The sequence below is a fragment of the Littorina saxatilis genome, linkage group LG3, assembly GCF_037325665.1.
Source record: "Littorina saxatilis isolate snail1 linkage group LG3, US_GU_Lsax_2.0, whole genome shotgun sequence".
Lineage (NCBI taxonomy): Eukaryota > Metazoa > Mollusca > Gastropoda > Littorinimorpha > Littorinidae > Littorina > Littorina saxatilis.
In genome coordinates this window covers 13,430,851-13,453,059 of record NC_090247.1, presented here as the reverse complement: position 1 = coordinate 13,453,059, position 22,209 = coordinate 13,430,851, and the positions used below count along the sequence as shown (strand labels likewise).

The following is a 22,209-nucleotide window of genomic DNA, read 5'->3' as shown; positions in this document are numbered from 1 at the left end:
TGTTCTTTGCCACTCGAGTCATGTCGAGACACGTTACGCCCAATAAATTATACGTACCCACTGAGACTGTTGTTTGGCCCTATTTTGTACTCAGAGGGCGAAAGCGGCGGTGTGAATGTATGCTGCCTAAAATTGTATTATAGAAAAGAATCAGAAGCGTACTAAAAACAGATTAGTTTAGTTATGGTTGTGAATGTTTTCTGCACTAAGCAGTCGCAGTTTTTGGTTGAATTTGAGGCGTTTTGTTTATGCACAATCACTCAAGAAAACTTGATTTCAACGAAAATGTGACTACGTTGGAGAGAAAAAATGGTAAAAACACTAAAGATACGCAGTCCATTGGTATGCTTTCCACAAAAACTGATTTTTTAGACTCTCTTTAACTTTAGGGAAAACGTGCATAATGACTATATGTATCGCGAAGAAGTACGAGAACAAAATAAAAGGGTACCCATGTACTCAGTGTTTACGCGCCCCAGACTTTTCCATTTCTGACAGTCACGGGCCCCAGTCTTCCCTTGTTACGTGCCCCAGGCATTGAAACTTTTCTCTAATCTCCATTTTCATGTATTTTTTACCTAGTTTTACGTTACAATAGTTGGAAGTTTTTGCATTTCAGTCAAGTAACGCAGGCTTGTTCTTTCTTCAAGTTGTTACAGTTAAACACATAAATTTCAGATGCACACTACGGTCACTCTGATCATGAGCTCTTTGACGATGTTATTAACCACACTGTTAATACCCATAGTGACAACGAACTTACAATACGCGTACGGGTTCTCACACTAAATTCACAGACTCGGAAAACATCGCACGTACAGAAAGATTTTAAAGTGTTCCCATCAATTCTTCAAGAGCATGTTAAAACTTTGATTGCTAAAGAAACCACACACAAAATTTGAAATCGTGTATGATGCTGCAAACAAAATAAAATTTTCAGCAATTTCAACAACAACAACAACAACAAAAACAGAAGAGAAAAAAATATATATATAAGGTGTAGTAAAAAGAAGCTAAGTTCAGGGACTTTCATATTAATTGGGAAAATGTGTGTCCGAAATTTTACAAAAGATAAATTGTTGTACTTGGGTATTTCTAAATTATGTTTGTCCTCGTTAATTGTGAACAGGATGTATGTTTATATAAAGTTGAAAGTCAAGATTGGATTTGTTTAGCCTACGCGCGTGTGTGCATGTGTGTTAGACATAGACATAGACATAGAACACTGTATTATCTCAATTATGAGAAACTCGGGTGTGGTGAATCATAATAAACAACATAAAACGTAAGAACATAAATAAAATATCAAGGCACAAATACTCAGCTCATAATTGTGTATGGTAGGGGGGGATGGGGGGTGCACACACACACACATACACACACACAAGTGCCCGCGTGCACGCAAACAAACGAATGAATAAACAGACGCACAACTACACACGCACGCACGCACGCACGCACGCACGCACACACGCACACACACGCACACACGCACACACACACACACACGCACACACACACATACTCACACACCCTCTCTCTCTCACACACACACACACACACACACACACACATACATACACTCTCTCACACACACACACACACACATACACACGCACACTCTCACACTCACACATGCACACAACGACGCCCATTTACATAGAAACACCCCCTCGTATAAGCGGGGATGAAAAAGTGGTGGCCAGTCTAGCTGCTTTTGTCTGTCTGTATGTTCTGGCATTTGAGAAGCCATAACAGATAATATAGGGCTAAGAAATAAGTTCTAAAATTCAAAATTCTCAATCCCGTTTGACAGGACTTTGCCTTCAAAGGTGATTGTGGTGAACCGTCACGCTGTCTGTCTCTGTCTCGCGATTCACCCCGGCGAAGCCGGGTATTCCTCTAGTATATAAATACATAGAGATAGATGACAGTGTATTTTTCGCGTGGCTATAAATTGATTCCACCTTTGCACTTTTACATCGAGGACAACTTACGGGTGCAAGGAAAGCGTTCTGGACAGTGCAGTGACATTCTAAAAATAGAAACGTAGTAACGGGAATATGGGTTGACGCCACACGAAGGAAGGGAGATAAACGCAAAACACTGGAGAAGATAAGGAAGAGTTACTGGGAATGGATCTGGGAAGATGAACAGAAAAACCAAGATCGGTTCAGCGCTGCGCGCTGAGAGCACGTGTTGAAAATTCTCATCAACCAGGTTGTGTCCGGGGTCTACCTGACTATGCCCACCAAATTTGAAGCAGATCCATCGAGAACTTTGGCCGTGCATCGCGAACACACACACACACACACACACACACAGACACACGGACACAAGTCGTATATTATATATATATATATAGATGTACTAGATGAATACCCGCTTCGCCGGGTAGCCGGCTTCGCCGGGAAGAAGTAGAGGCGAATACCCGGGTGAGTGGCGCACCGTACGCCGGCTTCGCCGGGTACCCGGCTTCGGCGCACGTACGCGATTGACGCCACACGAAGGAAAACCGGCACGGTGGCCTAGTGGTAAGGCGTCCGCCCCGTGATCGGGAGGTCGTGGGTTCGAACCCCGGCCGGGTCATACCTAAGACTTTAAAATTGGCAATCTAGTGGCTGCTCCGCCTGGCTTCTGGCATTATGGGGTTAGTGCTAGGACTGGTTGGTCCGGTGTCAGAATATTGTGACTGGGTGAGACACTGAAGCCTGTGCTGCGACTTCTGTCTTGTGTGTGGCGAAGGAAAACTTCTAAAAATAGAAACGGGAATATGGATTGAGCGTTATGGACAGTGACCTTCTAAAAATAGTAACGGGAATATGGATTGACGCCACACGAAGGAAGGAAGATAAACGCAAACCACTGGAGAAGATAAGGAAGAGTTACTGGGAATGGATCTGGGAAGATGAACAGAAAAACCAAAATCGGTTCAGCGCTGCGCGCTGAGAGCACGTGTTGAAATATCTCATCGATGATATTGTGTCCGGGGTGTAGCTGAATACGGTGTCCTAATTTGAAAAAGATCCACCGAGAACTTTGGCGTTGTGATGTGGTCTAGCGGCTTTGGTGTGTCGGTATGGGGGCCCGGGTAGCTGAGGTGGAACCAAAATCGGTTGAGCGCTGCGCGCTGAGAGCACGTGTTGAAATATCGACCAGGTTGTGTCCTGTCCCGGGTGTACCTGAATATGCCCACCAAATTTGAAGCAGATTCATCGAGAACTTTGGCCGTGCATCGCGCACACACACACACACACACACACACACACACACACACACACACACACACACACACACACACACACACACACACACACACAGACACACGTCGTATATATATCTATATATTTATACGACTTGTGTCTGTGTGTGTGTGTGTGTGTGTGTGTGTCCGCGATGCACGGCCAAAGTTCTCGATGGATCTCTTTCAAATTTGGTGGCCATATTCAGCTACACCCCGGACACAACCTGGTCGATGAGATATTTCAACACGTGCTCTCAGCGCGCAGCGCTGAACCGATTTCGGTTTTTCTCTGGATCCATTCCCAGTAACTCTTCCTTATCTTCTCCAGTGTTTTCAGCGTTAATCTCAAATCCTTCGTCAATCCATATTCCCGTTACTACGGTACTATTTTTAGAATGTCACTGCACTGTCCAGAACGCTTTCCTTGCACCCGTAAGTTGTCCTCACTGTAAAAGTGCAAAGGTGGAATCAATTTATAGCCAAGCGAAAAATACACTGTCATCTATCTCTATATACTTATAGATATAGATATACATATATATATACGGCTTCTGTCTGTGTGTATGTGTGTGTGTGTGTGTGTGTGTGTGTGTGTGTGTGTGTGTGTGTGTGTGTGTGTGTGTGTGTGTGTGTGTGTGTGTGTGTGTGTGTGTGTGTGTGTGTATGGGCAACACCTGTGGATTGTAGAGTTCTGTTTGTGATGTGGTCTGGCGGCTTTGGTGTGTCTGCATCTTCAAAAAAACCACAAAAAACCCAGGAAGGCACAATGAAACGTACAATTACATAGTACAATACAATACAATAAGATAACAAGTCGCGTAAGGCGAAAATACAATATTTAGTCAAGTAGCTGTCGAACTCACAGAACACGTGGAATTGACAAGAAGAGCGGGGTATTCGTTGCGCTGAGAAGGATAGCACGCTTTTCTGTACCTCTCTTTGTTTTAACTTTCTGAGCGTGTTTTTAATCCAAACATATCATATCTATATATTTTTGGAATCAGGAACCGACAAGGAATAAGAAGAAAGTGTTTTTAAATTGATTTCGAAAAAAAAAATTTGATAATAATTTTTATATATTTAATTTTCAGAGCTTGTTTTTAATCCGAATATAACATATTTATATGTTTTTGGAATCAGCAAATGATGGAGAATAAGATAAACGTAAATTTGGATCGTTTTATAAATTTTTTATTTTTTTTTACAATTTTCAGATTTTTAATGACCAAAGTCATTAATTAATTTTTAAGCCACCAAGCTGAAATGCAATACCGAACCCCGGGCTTCGTTGAAGAGTACTTGACCAAAATTTCAACCAATTTGGTTGAAAAATGAGGGCGTGACAGTGCCGCCTCAACTTTCACGAAAAGCCGGATATGACGTCATCAAAGACATTTATCAAAAAAATGAAAAAAACGTTCGGGGATTTCATACCCAGGAACTCTCATGTCAAATTTCATAAAGATCGGTCCAGTAGTTTAGTCTGAATCGCTCTACACACACACACACACACACGCACGCACGCACGCACGCACACACATACGCACATACACCACGACCCTCGTTTCGATTCCCCCTCGATGTTAAAATATTTAGTCAAAACTTGACTAAATATAAAAAGTACAATTACACAAAACTTCTTGGATAATGATTCCCCCAAAATTGAAACTCATTCGAATGATCGAATTTCATGTCTTTTATATGCTGATGATTTAGTTATTTTTTCATCTACAAAGAAAGGCCCAGGGGCGGACGAGGGGGGGGGGGCACAGGGGGCACGTGCCCCCCCCCCCCCCCCCGAAAAAAAAGAAAAAAAAAGAATGAAGAAAAAAAAAAGGTTTTTCTATGCTGATTCTATGACCATTTCTAAGTTCAAATGGCACCAGATGGCACCATTTTGCTTCTTTGGGCAAACATTTTTTCCGGGGGGCCATGCCCCCGGACCCCCCTAGCAAATTCGGGCGCTTCGCGCCCATCACATTCACTTTCGATTCAAAGTGCCCCCCCCCCTTACAAAGCAACTGATCCGCCCCTGAGGCCTACAGCGGAAACTAGATTACTTATATGAGTATTGCCAAAAATGGGGATTACAGACAAACAGAGACAAAACCAAAGTAATAGTATTTTCAAAAATAGATCCAAAGGTGCCAATATATTTTCATTGTGGAGAAGACATTATTCAAACAGCTAAACAATATAAATATTTGGGAGTTGTACTACATAAAAACGGCAATCTAAATAGAGCACAAGATCATCTGAGCAAACAAGCAAACAAAGCACTTCATGCTTTACGTCGAACGTTCCGTGAACTGATATCAACATAAAAGTTATGTTACAATTGTATGTTAGTTTGATTTCACCAATATCAACATATGGTGCAGAAATCTGGTTTCCACACCAGATTAATACAAATGAACTATTAGATTTATCAAAAATGTTTAAAGAATGCACGACTTGTAAATATCAACATGAAAAAGTTCATTCAAAATTCTGTAATCACATTCTTGGGGTACATAAGAAAACTATGGTAGTACCAGTACTAGGAGAATTAGGAAGATTCCCAGTTAGCATTAACATAATATGTAATATCACTGCGTACTGGTTACACATATTGGATCTTCCAAAAACATCTCATCTGAGCAAAGTATATAATCTTATGTACACCAAAGGCAGTGAAACATATCCATGGATATCATTTGTAAAACAATTCTAAGAAGTCATTGGATTAGATCATGTGTGGAAAAATCAATCCACTTTTAATGTCAAAAGGTTAAAATATGTTATATGTCAAAAATTGGAACTCCAATATATACAATTCTGGAAAGGTCAAATAAAAAGTTCACCAAAGTTAAATTTTTATCAAAGAATAGTAACAAATTATAAAACGTAACTATATTTGTTATGCATAAAACAAAGAAAATATAAACAATCGTTGTGTAAAGTAAGAGTAAGTGCCCACGACCTGAAAATTGAAACTGGTAGATACAGCAATACACCTAGGAAAAATAGCGTGGGTTCGATCCCCACGTTCGGCGAGAAATTTATTTCTCGGAGTCAACTTTGTGCAGACTCTCTTCGGTGTCCGAACACCCCCGTGTGCACACATCCCACATTCACAGCGAAAGTCTCAGTGCTTGGAAAACACGAAGACACGCATGCATCATCTCTCGTCTCCGATTATCATGATCGTATTTCGATACTTTGACGAGACAAACCCAATGCTGGTGTGTCGAAGAAGACAGCCACAGCGGGCTTGCTCGAATCAAAGTATCACACCATAACTTCAACGTATTACCAATACCTGTCCCAATATAGACCAGTTGGTCTAAGAGGACGTTAAACCCTAATAGTCAGTCAGTCAGGAAAAATAGATTATGTGAAACATGTGGAGCAATAGAAGATGAAATAATTTTTTTAGATAACTGCATAGAAAACAACCAATTACGAAAATCTTTCATGAGTGAAATTAATCGACCTATATATTCATATGATGTACCAAGTCAACTTTTGCAAGTAGACAAAGTACAAACTAAATTGGGAGAATTTGTATAATTATAATTGCTTCCAAAAAAAAGAAACAATGTAATCATTTGGTTATTTATCTTCCCGTGTCTTATAAACACTACGTTTCATGACAATAAAGTGTATTCGTAGCCCATATTCAACACATTTCTAAGTTATATAAACATAATCCTTAAGTCACTATCTTGGTTTGAGGTATATGGTGCATGCTTAGTTTACACAGATCAATGACTAGAATGGTCACATTTTCCCCATCAGACATGTAACCTGTTACTTGCGAGAACTTCTTACTTTTCTTCATATGTTTGTTGTGTGCAAGAGTATGTGTTTTTTATGTGTGTTTTTTCTTCAAAAACTACAACCGCATTTACTTCTATTTGAGAGCACTTTATGTGTATATTCAGAAAGCTTCAGAGGGCATGGGTGCATGTGGCTTGTTTATGCATTAAAGCTCAGATGTTGTCGTCCTCTTGAAATAAATTTAGGCTGCTTCGTGTTTTTATTTTTTGTAGCGAAGCGCTATTTTTCAGGCTTGTTGATGTTATCGAGTGGTGGGATGGACTTTACATCTTAGTTCGTGTCATCCTAGAAATAAAAAAATGAAAACATCAGAAATATTTTTCTACATAAATCATATTTATGCATACAATATACATGTACTAGCATCTTCACCCTCCAGTAGATGCTCTTGACAGAGTCGGTTGTTGTCATAGCATTCACATAGCAATGCCTTGCAGTTTACATGCTTTCAGAAGGCAATGCTCATCTCCTTTTCTTAGCTGCTTTCACCCTCTCTGACCCTGAATAATAATGATAATAAATCACTTTTCTATTGCTCACGCTCTGATAACAGCTACCAGCACTTTTACCGAGAAAAAGACCCTTAATTTTGTTTTTATTGTACACATTACACAACCACCTGTTTTGAGCTGGTTAAACTACACAGCGCTCAAACTAGTATCACCTCGCGCCCCCTAATTGGCGTAGTGGCGCGTCCCTCGGCTGGTGGATGGGGGAGCTTTCTCTACTAACTTCTGAGAGAAGGTCGCATCACTCTCGATACCATGAACCTAATTAGGATCTTTTTCTTGTCTCTTCTCTATTTTTGCCTCCCCTAAGCCCTTTCACTTACCTTTTCTAACCCATAAAATTCTCCACCTTTTTTTCCCAAAATATGGTGAATCCCGAGTTTGTCATGTGTGACCAGGGGATGAGTGGCTGACACATTATTCTCAGGGCGTATCTTGTATGGTTTTGATGGCTTCAAGTAGATAAAAAGAAAGTGTTTTGGCTAGGTTACACACTGGTTACACTTATATAACATGTTCACCTGCTTAAAAGAGAAGAGAAGAGGCACCATGGTGCCACGACTGTGATAATAGTTTTACATACTGTGATAATAATTTTACTGTGATACATTGACTTTGTTTTTTTGAAATTGGTTTAATTTAAATTTGTATAATGTTAAACTTGTGGGGTCCTGATTTGGACCCAAAAAGCAACAGCTAATAAATAAATAAATAAACTAGTATCAGGTACACTGAGTGAGAGTCGATCCCACAAAGGGTCAGCGTTATAGGCTAGCACACTAACCACTACGCCTATCCGCCCAATGGTGTTTGGCTTAGGTGAAAAAAGGCCAGCTAGGCTTAGCGATCAAGTGGTCATTCTAGCTTTGTTTGGCTTTATAGCTTTGAAAATAAATAGTTAATTTGTATGGAAGTTGGAGCAAACATTCCGAATGATAAATATGTCTTAAGTTCAAGCTAAATTTCAGTTGAATCAGTCACGAAAAGTCCAAAATATTAGGGAGGAAGGTGCATTCAAGTCGCACTCAGCTGCTCATAACTCCCACGGGTAACCCGCAGGGGTACAGGTTGCATACGTCATAAAATAGTTTACACTAATCAGACTAGTAAAATCAAACATACAATCAAAAGTATGATGGACAGACTGGCTCCTTTTGAGAATGTAACTGAATTTTTTCTGTTTGTCATTTAGTGTCCTTCACAATTTTGGATGTTGAGTATTTATAATTGTACGTGTTTCAATCTTTATTTTTTTATGATTGCATCTGCCAGACAAATAACATTGTGAGGACATTTCAGTATGGTTAATTTCAGTCGACTTGAATGTGACCAGAATGCACTTGCAAAGCGGCCTTGTGTGAGAGTGTTGGTCTGAAAGATGCTGGTGTAAATGCAGCAGAACTCCAAAAGTGTACATGCGGCATTAAGTTCAACATTCAGATTTACATGTAGGACGAAAACCGGTGCTTTCAACGTGGTATGGCCGTCATATATATATGTTACAGTAAATTCTCAAAACCAGGAAATTTGCGAAATCCCTGAAAATTTCAGTAAATTTGTGAATTTCCTGTTTCACTCAGGGATTTCACAAATTTCCTAAAAATTCTAATTTCCTGATTTCAAGGGGCAGTAAATTCGCAAATTTACTGAAACACATTTGAAGGGAAACAAGTGCTTTGTTGGTTGCCTGTGAACCATTTAATGATTCTGGTTTCCTTATATTAATGCAAGTGAAACACTCTTATTTTTCTCTTTTTTTCTCTCTCTCTCTCTTATTCTGTCATGTTTCATAAAATTGTTAACATAAAATCTAAACGAGTACATTAAAACGTACATTGTGACACTCACATCTCTCTCCTATACTGTCATGTTTTATAGAATTGTTAACATAAAATCAAAAGGAGTACATTACAAGGTACATTATGACACTCATCTCTCTCTCTCTCTCTCTCCTTTTCTCTGTATATCTCTTATACTGTCATTTTTGTTTGAAAATATTAACATACCATTATGACACAAGATAAAAACAAACCAAGCAGGGCATGTACAGCACAGACTTGTGGCACGTAATATAAGCATCCTCTTGAGTTCGTGTCCCTATCATTTCTCGTTTTTACATTTAGTCAAGTTTTGACTAAATGTTTTAACATAGAGGGGGAATCGAGACGAGGGTCGTGGTGTATCTGTGTGTGTGTGTGTGTCTGTCTGTCTGTGCGTGTGTGTGTGTAGAGCGATTCGGAGTAAACTACTGGACCGATCTTTATGAAATTTTACATGAGAGTTCCTGGGTATGATATCCCCAGACTGTTTTTTTTTTTATAAATGTCTTTGATGACGTCATATCCGGTTTTTTTGTAAAAAGTTGAGGCGGCACTGTCACACCCTCATTTTTCAATAAATTGATTGAAATTTTGGCACAGCAATCTTCCACTAAGGCCGGACTTTAGTATTGCATTTCAGCTTGGAGGCTTACAAATTAATTAATGATTTTGGTCATTAAAAATCTGAAAATGGTAATTAAATTTTTTTTTATAGAGAGAGGGGGGGGGGGAGAGTGAGAGAGAGTGAAGATAGTGATTTTGAGTCTTCGTCTGTTTTCAGGAGGATGCGCACGTCATTCAAGAAGGTAAGAGCGACAGGTTTAACTACCAAGCTTTGTTTATTTGTTTCTCTTTGGTTTGTTTTATTATTGTTTTTTTGTTTGTTTGCTTGTATATGACTTCATGCGTATTAATTGTGTAGTATTTACGTACCTGTCTGTTTTCCTTGATGTATAAATATACCTTGGTCGCCGGCCTATCTGTCTTATTGATACAAACACACACTAACATTAACACTGACACTAACACTAACACACATGACTGCATTCAAGTCGTATCGCTTTCACTCGCATTTCAATATTTAAAACAAAAAACGCCTGTAAATCTGGTATGACACAGCAAGGCATGTACATGTAGCGTTCTTTCTGTGTGTGTTTCAGCTGGTATGACACAGCAAGCCATGTCCATGTAGTGTTTTTTGTGTGCGTGTTTCAGCTGGTATGACACAGCAAGCCATGTACATATAGTGTTCTTTCTGTGTGTGTTTCAGCTGGTATGACATAGCAAGCCAGGTACATGTAGTGTTCTTTCTGTGTGTGTTTCAGCTGGTATGACACAGCAAGCAATTTACATAAAGTGTTCTTTGTGTGTGTGTGTTTCTGCTGGTATGACACAGCAAGCCATGTACATGTAGTGTTCTTTGTGTGTGTGTTTCAGCTGGTATGACACAGCAAGCAATTTACATAAAGTGTTCTTTGTGTGTGTGTGTTTCTGCTGGTATGACACAGCAAGCCATGTACATGTAGTGTTCTTTCTGTGTGTTTCAGCTGGTATGACACAGCAAGCAATTTACATATAGTGTTCTTTGTGTGTGTGTGTTTCTGCTGGTATGACACAGCAAGCCATGTACATGTAGTGTTCTTTCTGTGTGTTTCAGCTGATATGACACAACAAGCCATGTCCTGGTAGTGTTTTTTGTGTGCGTGTTTCAGCTGGTATGACATAGCAAGCCATGTGCGTGTAATGTTCTTTGTTTGTGTGTTTCAGCTGGTATGACATAGCAAGCCATGTACATGTAGTATTCGTTCTGTGTGTGTTTCAGCTGGTATGACACAGCGAGCCATGTACATGTAGTGTTCTTTGTGTGTGTGTTTCAGCTGGCATGACACAGCTAGCAAGCCATGTACATGTAGTGTTCTTTCTGTGTGCGTTTCAGCTGGTATGACACAGTAAGCAATTTACATATAGTGTTCTTTCTGTGTGCGTTTCAGCTGGTATGACACAGTAAGCAATGTACATGTAGTGTTCTTTGTGTGTGTGTTTCAGCTGATATGACACAAGCAATATACATGTAGTGTTCTTTGTGTGTGTGTTTCAGCTGATATGAAACAGCAAGCCATGTACATGTAGTGTTCTTTGTGTGTGTGTTTCAGCTGATATGACACAGCAAGCCATGTATATGTAGTATTCTTTGTGTGTGTGTTTCAGCTGATATGACACAGCAAGCCATGTACATGTAGTGTTCTTTGTGTGTGTGTTTCAGCTCATATGACACAGCAAGCCATGTACATGTAGTGTTCTTTGTGTGTGTGTTTCAGCTGATATGACACAGCAAGCCATGTACATGTAGTGTTCTTTCTGTGTGTGTTTCAGCTGGTATGACACAGCAAGCAATTTACATGTAGTGTTCTTTGTGTGTGTGTTTCAGCTGATATGACACAGCAAGCCATGTACATGTAGTGTTCTTTCTGTGTGTTTTTCAGCTGGCCAGCCTGGTGATCGTGCTGTCGGCAGTGACAGTGATCTTTTACACCCAGTGGTGGACGCTCCGACTCCCCGGACAAAACGCCGCACCACAACTGGCCCCTATAGACTCCGTCACTGCGCTGCGACACATGGTGACATCACACAATGCCGTCATAGAGGGTAAGCCGTCACAGGGGTCCTACAACGAAGACAACGTCACAGCGCTGAGTAAACCGTCACAAGGGACCCACAAGGAAGACAACGTGACAGCGGGGGGCAAGCCGTCTCAACCCCCTCTGGCCACTGACCGCTACATGATCTATGACTGCAAGGGGGCATGCGGCGGCTGGGCCGACCGGCTCAAGGGAATCGCCATTGCTTACGTCATCGCTAACCTGACTCATCGACGGTTCGGGATCCGGATCAACGACATCCCGTGCCCGCTGAGAGAGTTCCTGTTGCCCGCTGAGGTGCCCTGGGACTTGCCCGACTCATTGGACTTGAAGTCTGACGCCAAGATGTACAACAGGCTCGGGTCGGTGGCGTTCTACAACAGCATGCCGTCTGTCAACTTCAGCGAGGTCTTCACAGCACGCGTGACTCTCTTCAAGGCCAACCTGGACTACTTCGACCTGCTGAAGAAGAACGCGCGATACGAGAGACAGTTACAGTGGATGCGGCCCCTCACCAACGACCAGATCTTCGCGCGGATCTTCCACCAGCTGTTCAGACCGGCCCCACGTGTTGACCGCGCTCTGCAGTCCGCGCTCGCCTCAGCCAAACCCTCCCCGGACGACAGGCTGCTGTGTGGGCACGTGCGCTTCGCCAGCAACTCGGAGATGTTGCACGACACCGTGAGGCGTCACACCACGGACCACGGACACACCGTGCTGCGCTTTCTGCAGAGTCTCGACCCCGCCAGTCCCCTGTTCAACGTCACCACCGCCACCGCCGCCCTCCCCCCTTCCAACGCCACCGCCACTGTTGCCCTACCCCCTTCCTACGCCAAGGCAGACAACTACCGTTTCTTCGTCACGTCCGACTCCAATGTGTACATTGACCAGGCTGAGGAGGTGTTTGGCGCGCGATTCGTCCGAACCAGCGGTCAGTTCGTGCACGTGGACAGTAAGGGCGGACAACGGGGACAGCAGCTGTGTGAGGGCTTCACCAAGGTGCTGGTTGACCAGCAGCTGATGGCTCGCTGTGACGTGCTGGTGGTCAGTATGAGTGGTCTGAGTCGCCAGGCGGCCTACTTCCGGGGCACGGACAGCGGACTGTACTGTCTCCTGATGACGGGACAGCTCATCCAGTGTCAGCGGCGTCATCTCAGACAGCTGTATCACGTCATGGGGTAAACTGTGGGATTGGTGAGACAAGACAAGACAAGACAAAATCTTTATTATCGAGGGTAATAGATAAGCAAGAATAAAAGTGAGAGAGAAAGAGAGAGAGAGAGAAAGAGAGAGAGAGAAAGAGAGAGAGAGAAAGAGAGAGAGAGATAGAGATAGAGAGAGAAAGAGAGAGAGACTCAGACTCAGAACTTTATTACAAAAGGATAAAGGTTTTAGGCAAAGCCTATTCTTCCAACCTGTCCTTTATACAACACATAAAGACAGACGGATATAAAAAATAAAAATTCAATCATTTAAGATACAGAATTACATTGTATGGATTGCAACACAATGTGCATTTAAGGAATTATATAGGGAGAACTCAAAAATTACAAAATTACATTGACACAGTTAAACCTTTCATTTTGAGAATTAAGTTGCTCAAATCAGCTACACATCCGTTAACACTAGTACACAATGTTCAACAAAATAACAATCAAACAAGACATTTCATTCACGAATGATGTGTGAACGTGCCTGTCTCTTAAACATTTTCACTGAAGTTGCATTTCTTATCTGTTGGGGGACCCCCCGCGGGTTAGGGGGAGTCCCATATTGGTTGGGACTAGAAAGAATTTACCCGATGCTACCCAGCATGTCGTAAGAGGCGACTAACGGTTCTGTTTCTTCTCTTCTTTTGTCTTATTTCTGCCTTAGGCAACAAACAAAAATAAGTCTGTTTACGGTAACATAGGCCAAAAAAATAGGGTCGGTAGGTCGAGATTTTTTTTATTTTTTTTTTTCCAAAAAACCATATTTTTACGTTATTTTGCAAAAAAACAAGATTTTTTTTTTTTTTTTTTTTTTTTTTTTTTTTTCCCCAAATGCCAAAAAAAAAAAGTCTAGGGTCGCGTGAAAAAAATAGGGTCGGTCGGGTTACCGTAAACAGACTATTTTTTTTGTGCCTTACCAGTCCTTTCACCTATATTTCCTTCCAAGAAAACTCTCCCTACTATTCCCTGCAGTTTTCCAATTCTTTTCTTGTCTTATTTCTACCTGACTGGATCCATCACCTTTATTTCACTTACCAAAAGTCTTCTTTTCCACATCCTTATTTCTCTGCACCCCGCATGTCGTATGAGGCGACAAACGGATTCTGTTTCTCCTTTTACCCTTGTTAAGTGGTTCTTGTATAGAATATAGTCAATGTTTGTAAAGATTTTAGTCAAGCAGTATGTAAGAAATGTTTAGTCCTTTGTACTGGAAACTTGCATTCTCCCAGTAAGGTCATATATTGTACTACGTTGCAAGCCCCTGGAGCAATTTTTTGATTAGTGCTTTTGTGAACAAGAAACACTTAACAAGTGGCTCTATCCCATCTCCCCCCCTCCCTTTCCCCTATCCCATCTCCCCCCTTTCCCTCGTCGCGATATAACCTTCGTGGTTGAAAACGACGTTAAACACCAAATAAAGAAAGAAAGAAAGAAAGATCTGTTGGGGGAAGGAGTTCCAGAGAAACGCTCCCGAGAAGGCAAAGCTCGATTTATAGAGGTCTATGCGAGGTATAGGAGGGATGATTTTTTGGGACCCATATCTTTTTGTGGCATGTTTGAAATGTGATTGCAAATATTTAGGACAGTCGTCATTTAGAATTTTATACATGAACACAGCCTTGTTTAACGTCAACTGATCTTTCAAGGGGAGGAAATTCAGGAGCTTTAGTTTATCATCCGTGGACCTATTCAAATCATGCAGAATAAGTTTTGCAGCTCGGCGATGTAGGGAATTGAGTCTTTGTAAATGAACGTCACTGCAGTTATCCCAAAGTGTTGAAGCGAAGTTTATATGAGGCAGTATGTGGGCGTAATAGAACATTTTGAGTGCTTCAGAATCGGCGTAATGCCTTAATTTTGATAACAGGTACAAATTCTTTGATACTACTTTGCAAATATTACTCAGATGAGTTTGCCATTTCAACTCTTGATCAATGGTAACACCTAATAGTCTATGTTCCCTAACTTGCTGCACTTGAGTTGAGCCAACTGACAGTTGTAATAGTAAAGGACTTAACTGGTGTTTTTGTCTCGTGGTTATCACCATACTCTTTGTTTTAATCGGATGAATGATCATTGCATTAGAAACGCACCACTCAGTGATTTCATCCACACTTGTTTGAAGAGAAGAGTTGACGGACTCCAAAGATTTTTGACTGGTGTGAACAGAAGAGTCATCCGCGAAGAACTCACATCTAACTTTTTCATCGGACACATGAAGGGGTAAGTCATTTATATAAATACAGAACAAGATAGGTCCTAATACAGACCCTTGAGGGACACTCCTGACAAACTCGTTTGACGAAGTTTTACAGTTACTAGTAATGGACACATACTGTTTCCGTTTTGAAAGATACGATTCAAAAAAGGCACAGGCCTTTAAATAGCACTTTAATTTCTTCAGTAGAAGCGAGTGATCTACTAGGTCAAAGGCTTTCTTAAAGTCCAGAAACAACGCTCCCGTTATTTCTGCTTTGTTTATTGCTGAGAGCCAAGTCTCGCATAAAGAGCTTAAGGCGGTGTGGCAGGAATGCTTCGAGCGGAATCCAGACTGAAAAGGATGAAACAGATTCATTTGTTCCATATATGCCAGTAAATGTTTTTGTATGTGCTTTTCTAAGGGTTTAGATAAAACAGGTAAGAGGGAAATAGGTCTAAAGTTGTTTGGGTCTGTAAGATCCTTATTTTTTGGAAGTGGTAATACCTTTGCACACTTTAAAATAGAAGGGAACACGTTTTGTTGTATGCTCAGGTTATAAACATAAGTTAGGGAATCGACAATGTAAGGTAAAGCAAGTTTCAGCAGCTTGACTGGAATCTTATCTGGACCCATTGACTTCTTGTTCGCCATTTGTTCTATCAGTTTTCCTACCTCGTGCACTGAGATTGGAGGAATAGAAAACGTGTCAGTTTGATTCAACTTTTGTCCACAGAATGTTTTTAATTTTTCAAGACAATCATCCGTATCAAGGGAATCATTCTGATTGAGACAAGATTTTAGGTTGTCTGCTAGCGAAATGAAGTGTTTGTTAAAATCATTTGGAGATATTTGTGAATGAGAATTGGTTGATCCCTTTCTAGATTTATCAAGAATTTCATTCACTGCTCGCCAGATTGTAGCTGTATCCTTTTTTTCAGATATTAGTTTATTAAAATACTCTGTCTTTGCTTGTCTCACTGTGTCCAAAACTTTATTTTTTTGCAGTTTATACTCTGTTTTCATGTTGCGCTCTTTGAAATGATCCCGCATCGCCATAGCCTCGATAATGTCTGAGGTTAACCAAGGGGGAAGCTGGGGATGTTTCACTCTATGCTGACGTAGTGGTGCGTGTTTATCAATTATAGAACACAAAATATCGTGAAAAGTATTGCAAGCGCCCTCTGCGTCACTGCAATTGAATACGCTATAAAATGGGGCTTGGTTAAGGTCAAAGAAAAAGGTAGATTCATCAAAATACTTGAAACTTCTGTATTCGATTGTTGTGTGGCCTTTATGACGTGATTTTGGCAATCTAAGAGAAACCGAGCAAAAAACAGAATGATGGTCACTAGAACTGGAATGCACTACTTGCGCATTTGCAACGATATTCTTACTATCAGTATAGATATGATCAATAAGGGTTGATGAAGTATTTGTTTCTCTTGTAGGGGTTTCGATTAGCTGATGAAGGCCAAACAGAGCAGTGGTTGAGCACCAAGTTGTTTGAGGCCTGAGTAGGTTAATGTTAAAATCGCCAAGCAATACAACATTTTCGTCACGAGCCTTCACTCTGTCCATCATAGAAACAAAATCATCAATCCACCTTGACGTTTCAGCAGGGTTACGATACAGATATCCAATAAGCAAGGGAGAGGATTTGTCCTGTTTCAGTTCCAACCACAGACATTCAACATTGTCATCTTCAAGATCGGTTCTACGTTTGACAATGCCAGCAATGGACTGGTGAACATAAAGAGCGATGCCTGTTTGGCCTACTCGTGCATTGTCCCGTCGTAAAACCGAATAATTCGGAATGTTAACAAGGCTGTCTAATAATTATACGCGAATCTAGACGCGTTTCACTTACACCGAAGAGTTGTACCAGCTCTGGTTGCTGGTTCAGCAATACACAGACATCATGTACTTTGTTGACTAAATGATAAATATTTACATGCCCTATACGGAGAACAGTGTTTGATGTTGTTGACATTAGGACGAAGTGCAATATTGTAACAAACAAGTCGGATTAATTGGCATTCACCACTGTACACTCCCGGGATAGATCAGAGTAACTATAGTTGCTACTGATTTAGAACAGGATGATACAGAATAAGATAGCAGCACACAAAGGTATACTATCAAAAATAAAGAAACAAATTGTTGCTTAAAAATGAAGGGTGAAGGGTAACCGAAAAAAAGGTAAAGCAACTCCCACAACAAACGCAGGATACTAGATAATGTAAGCTTAAATACAAGATGAACAAAATGTTCACAGAAAACAAGGAGACACAAGGTTAAAAGCAGTTTATGCTGAACAGTCCTGGTGAAATTCAGTCACTGGTTAAAGTTCACAAACTCGGCCCAGAGCCGGTAGTTCATGCAAATATCAGCTCACTGTCAAAGTTAATGCTGTAAAGGAGTATAAGTCTTGCACAGAGAAGTAGAATCTCATTCATGCATCGCGTGGTCACACTATAATATCGTCCAAACACCAGCCGCTTTCCATGCGGATGAAAAAAGCCTATGGCTTCAGGGCACGACAACGCACAATGCCGTCCATATAGCGTGACCTACCTGAGGCACTTATGAGAAGCGAGCACGTTCAAGTCAGGTCACGAATTTAGCTGCAGCTCAGTGTAGAACAAACAGTTAACAAAGTTAGTTTGAAGATTCCTCAATATGATGAAGGCCGCGCGAGTATGCTCACACCCTTGCACAAGGGCAACGTTTGTAAAATAGTAAAGTTATGAACACAGTTACGACAAGGACGAATGACCACATAATGCAGTAAAGTTTCTCTCTAACTTTCTCTCCTACACCCCTGCGTGCTAGCACGCACGCACGCACACACACACACACATACACATACACCCATACACACACATACCCACACGTCTAGAATGATGCATAGTTATTCTTCACTCTTGTGTTCTTACAAAATAATGTGTCTACACATTCAGTATTTAGCCGATTACACAAGAGAAGCGGCACATGTGCTGAGGGTAGCCGTGTGGAGGGAAACACTGATGGCACTTCTAATTACACGAGTGTAGAGGCACCTGTGCTGTGGTAGTTGTGTGGAGTAAAACACTGTTGGAGCTGCGGGGGTATGGGTGTGTATGAATGAGTGTATGAATTGTGGAGTGGCACTGAGTGCCGGTGTGGCTGAAGCATGTAGGGTGGAGGCAGCATGGGTCGAGGAGGAGGCTGGGGCGCTGCACATTGCCAGGCTTAAGGAGGCACTTGAAAGTGCGGCCATTGACTGACTGCCTGGCTGTCACGGAGTTGATTATGCTGCGGCGAACGGGCCGCATAGGGAGGCACATGATAGTGTGGCCCCCGACTGACTGGCTGTCTGTGGGGCACAGGGTTGCTGGCACAGCGTTGACTGTGCATGGCGTTGGACTGTCGCATGTAGACCATGGGGTAGTCACCAGACTGCTGTTGAGAGAGAGAGAGAGAGAGAGAGAGAGAGAGAGAGAGAGAGAGAGAGATCAAATCAAATCAATTAAATCATATTTTATCTTTCGAGGGTTGTGGCATAAGCAATAATTATAAACGAGCTTTTTTTTTAACCAGCCCTCGCCCAGAGAGGGACTAATATAGGGGAAGTGCTCCCAATATGGACCGGCTTCTAATATGGACTACCTCCTGTTCTGACAAACTAACGGCGCTAGAGCGCTCAAAAAAGTTTTATTCCCCCCTCTGCTTCTTTACCTCTGTAAACTTGTAGAGCTAGTTATTTTTCGATAAACACCCAGCAACCAAACAAATAACGACCCAGCAACAGCCTGAATCCTCGATAGCGCAATGGGTTGAGAAGCTGTTCTGCGTCGGTACTACTTTTGCGACTGAAAAGTTCCGAACGCTCTAATGTACGAAGTATACATCTCTGGAGCAAACAATACAAACATACCGCATTTAAATTAACAACTACAGGCTTGAACACATGAATCTCCATATAAAATCCATGAGTTTGGTTGTTTTATGAATCTAGATCTGCTGTGCACAAACCGTTCATCACAAGCAAATTCCCAAGGCAAGTAACTCTCATACTTTGTCTAGCGACAAGAGTAGTTCCCCTTTCAAATTTCTTTTCACTCAGTTTCTTCGACAACAGACTGCAATCCGACGGTCAGTTTTCAACAATATTTCATTTAATAAACAGATCACACGCAACCAAATGCACACATCTCATCAATTTAAACAACATAAAGCGGTTTCATACACTATTTTCCCCAGAAAACTGAACTTCATACAGTTTTTAACGTTGGAACACGGGTGCAAAAGTTCGTCTGCTAGTCCCATTTGACGAAAGAACATTATCCTAAGCGATACCAAAACATATACAGAACACACAATATCTGCCTTTGCTGCCACAGCAGAATAACAGCATACTTGATTTTTAGTCCAAAATAGGAAAACTGACAAGAAGTGTTAACAGAATGGAATGATTTGCACGGAACTATACAACCGCGCATTAATCGATCGCCTGCGCAGGTTGACTGGTTGAGTGAATAGGATTCGATCAAACTTTCGCAAAAAAACTCCTCTTTTCTTTGAATAACTGAAGAAAGGAGGAATAAAGAGGTTACACACCTCGTCTCAGTGATTATAAAAAATAATGGTCTCAGTTCGCGGTCATGAAAAAGCTCGCTAAAGCTCGCATTTTTCATGATCCGCTAACTTCGACCATTATTTTTAATAATCACTGAGACTCGGCATGTAACCTCTACTTATTCGCTGTATTCACCCTCTCTGGATAACTTGCACATGTCAAAACAGTTGCAGAAACACAAATCTCAAAACCGTTAGGCTTTTTCTCTTTTTTTCACTTTTGGCAGCGTTCTATCTAAATTTGCCGCCTAAAACGGACTCGTTTCTGTCCACAGCCAAGGTTTTTATCACACAAAAATTGCTATTTATGACAGCTAAGGCCGCATTGGTTACATTTTAGCAGTGTTGACCCCGAGTTTCTGCTGCAAACAAAAAATAATAGCAAAATTTCAAAGTATGTGCGAGTCCCCTAATATGGACCACCTTCAACAAATCGAAGAAAATAAAAGCTAAAGGCTGGTTTTATTAATTCATTAAGAAACTTGCTGGAAATAACCTATTATTAGCCCTCGAGATTTTAAACAAATATAACAAAAAGTCTTCTTTTCGTGGAAGTTGATAATTTCACTTATTTTCACTCTGTTATTCATAAACTTTTTTTAGTTCCCTGGTGTGCTTCAAATATTGCTCTCATCAACCCGAAACGGATAAATCTAAAGCATATTTGAATTAGTCTGACTTGTACACTAAGCATAAGTTGTATCATGTTATTTTGAAGTATAGGGGGCTTTTTACAGTGATACGTGAAGGCCGCTTCACTGGTCCATATTAGGCGCCCAGGCTCCTAATATGGACCCTTTGTGATTTTTTCTGTATTTAATTTTTGCTGAATGTCTGTCAAAGCTATTTCACTCTAATTAGGCCTAACGGTTAACCTGAGAGAGAAGGACTACCAAACACGAAATGAAACTTCTTCGCAAGAAAACAAGCTAGTTATCAGCATAAAACAACAAGTCGCGTGAAGCGATATCAAAACATTTAGTCAAGTGTCGACTTGATACAAAAACGTAAATAGAAATGTCGTCATCGAAATGAGTTTCGTTTCATACACGCCTATATATCCATTGTCTTTGTTTTGTTTTTTGATTTTTTATGAAAAGATTATCGGGTGGTGGTGTTTTTTTTTGTTCTTTGTCGAACGTTTAGACAGTGTCGACCGGCCAACTTAATTTAACATAAAACATTCGACAAAGTAAATACAAATTAAGCAACATTAAACAGCGTAAATTCGATACCATCAACCAAGCAAAAACATAACGTTATATAAATCTTGATGTTAGTAAAAACAACATGCAATAAAAATGCTCTGGCATGCACGCATTCATTTGTCTGTAATTTAAATTCGCTTTGCATCAAAGGGGGTTTTGCAAGCCATACGAATTCCGTAACAGCAACAAACGGACAGCAAAAAGAAAAGCAGCAATGGGAAGAAGCAACGGTGCCGTGCCAGTCAGCCACCAGTCTACTCTGGTATCACCCTCTGGCCACGATGAGGCCTGGCATAGGTCTTCAGTCTAATCTGGTGTCACCCTCTGGCCACGATGAGGCCTGGCATAGGTCTTCAGAGGGGCCAACAATCACTAACAGTTACCCTTCCCAAAATCAATGTATTCAACTGTGCAACAAGCTCAAGACCCTCCACGACTTTATTTACAAGCAGCAGATTTACGTATAGGATAAAGGAAGTAGCTTTGAAAGAAAGAAAGAAAGAAAGAGAGAGAGAGAGAGAGAGAGAGAGGACAGAGAGATCTTGAGAGTGAAACAGTGTGTGTGTGTGTGTGTGTGTGTGTGTGTGTGTGTGTGTGTGTGTGTGTGTGTGTGTGTGTGTGTGTGTGTGTGTGTGTGTGTGTGTGTGTGTGTGTGTGTGTGTGTGTGTGTGTGTGTGTGTGTGTGTGTGTGTGTGTGCAAAAACGAACATAATGCGCACGTGTGTAAGTAAATGTGCTTACGTTTACGTGTGTATCACGAGAAACCTTAACAAACACTGCGTTGACTTGCTATGGGGTGCACATTCTTAAAGGCACAGTAAGCCTCCCGTAAACCATCACAGACTAGATGAATACCCGCTTCGCCGGGTACGGCTTCGCCGGGAAGAAGTCGAGCCGAATACCCGGCTGCGCCGGGGACCCGGCTTTGCCGGGTGTATG

The 22,209-nt window shown here is 41.3% G+C and overlaps 1 protein-coding gene across 3 annotated transcripts in view; it reads left to right on the top strand.

Moving 5' to 3' along the window:
• The window catches only part of LOC138961663 (uncharacterized), a 28,900-nt gene extending 12,187 nt beyond the window's left edge, over positions 1-16,713 (top strand). For all 3 annotated transcript variants that reach the window (XM_070333337.1, XM_070333335.1, XM_070333336.1), the window contains exons 2-3: positions 10,177-10,201; positions 11,879-16,713. In XM_070333337.1, the coding sequence (XP_070189438.1) occupies positions 10,181-10,201; positions 11,879-13,216 (1,359 nt within the window). In that variant the 5' untranslated portion in view covers positions 10,177-10,180 and the 3' untranslated portion in view covers positions 13,217-16,713. The remainder of the gene's footprint in view (positions 1-10,176; positions 10,202-11,878) is intronic.
• The last annotated feature ends 5,496 nt before the right edge of the window (positions 16,714-22,209 follow it).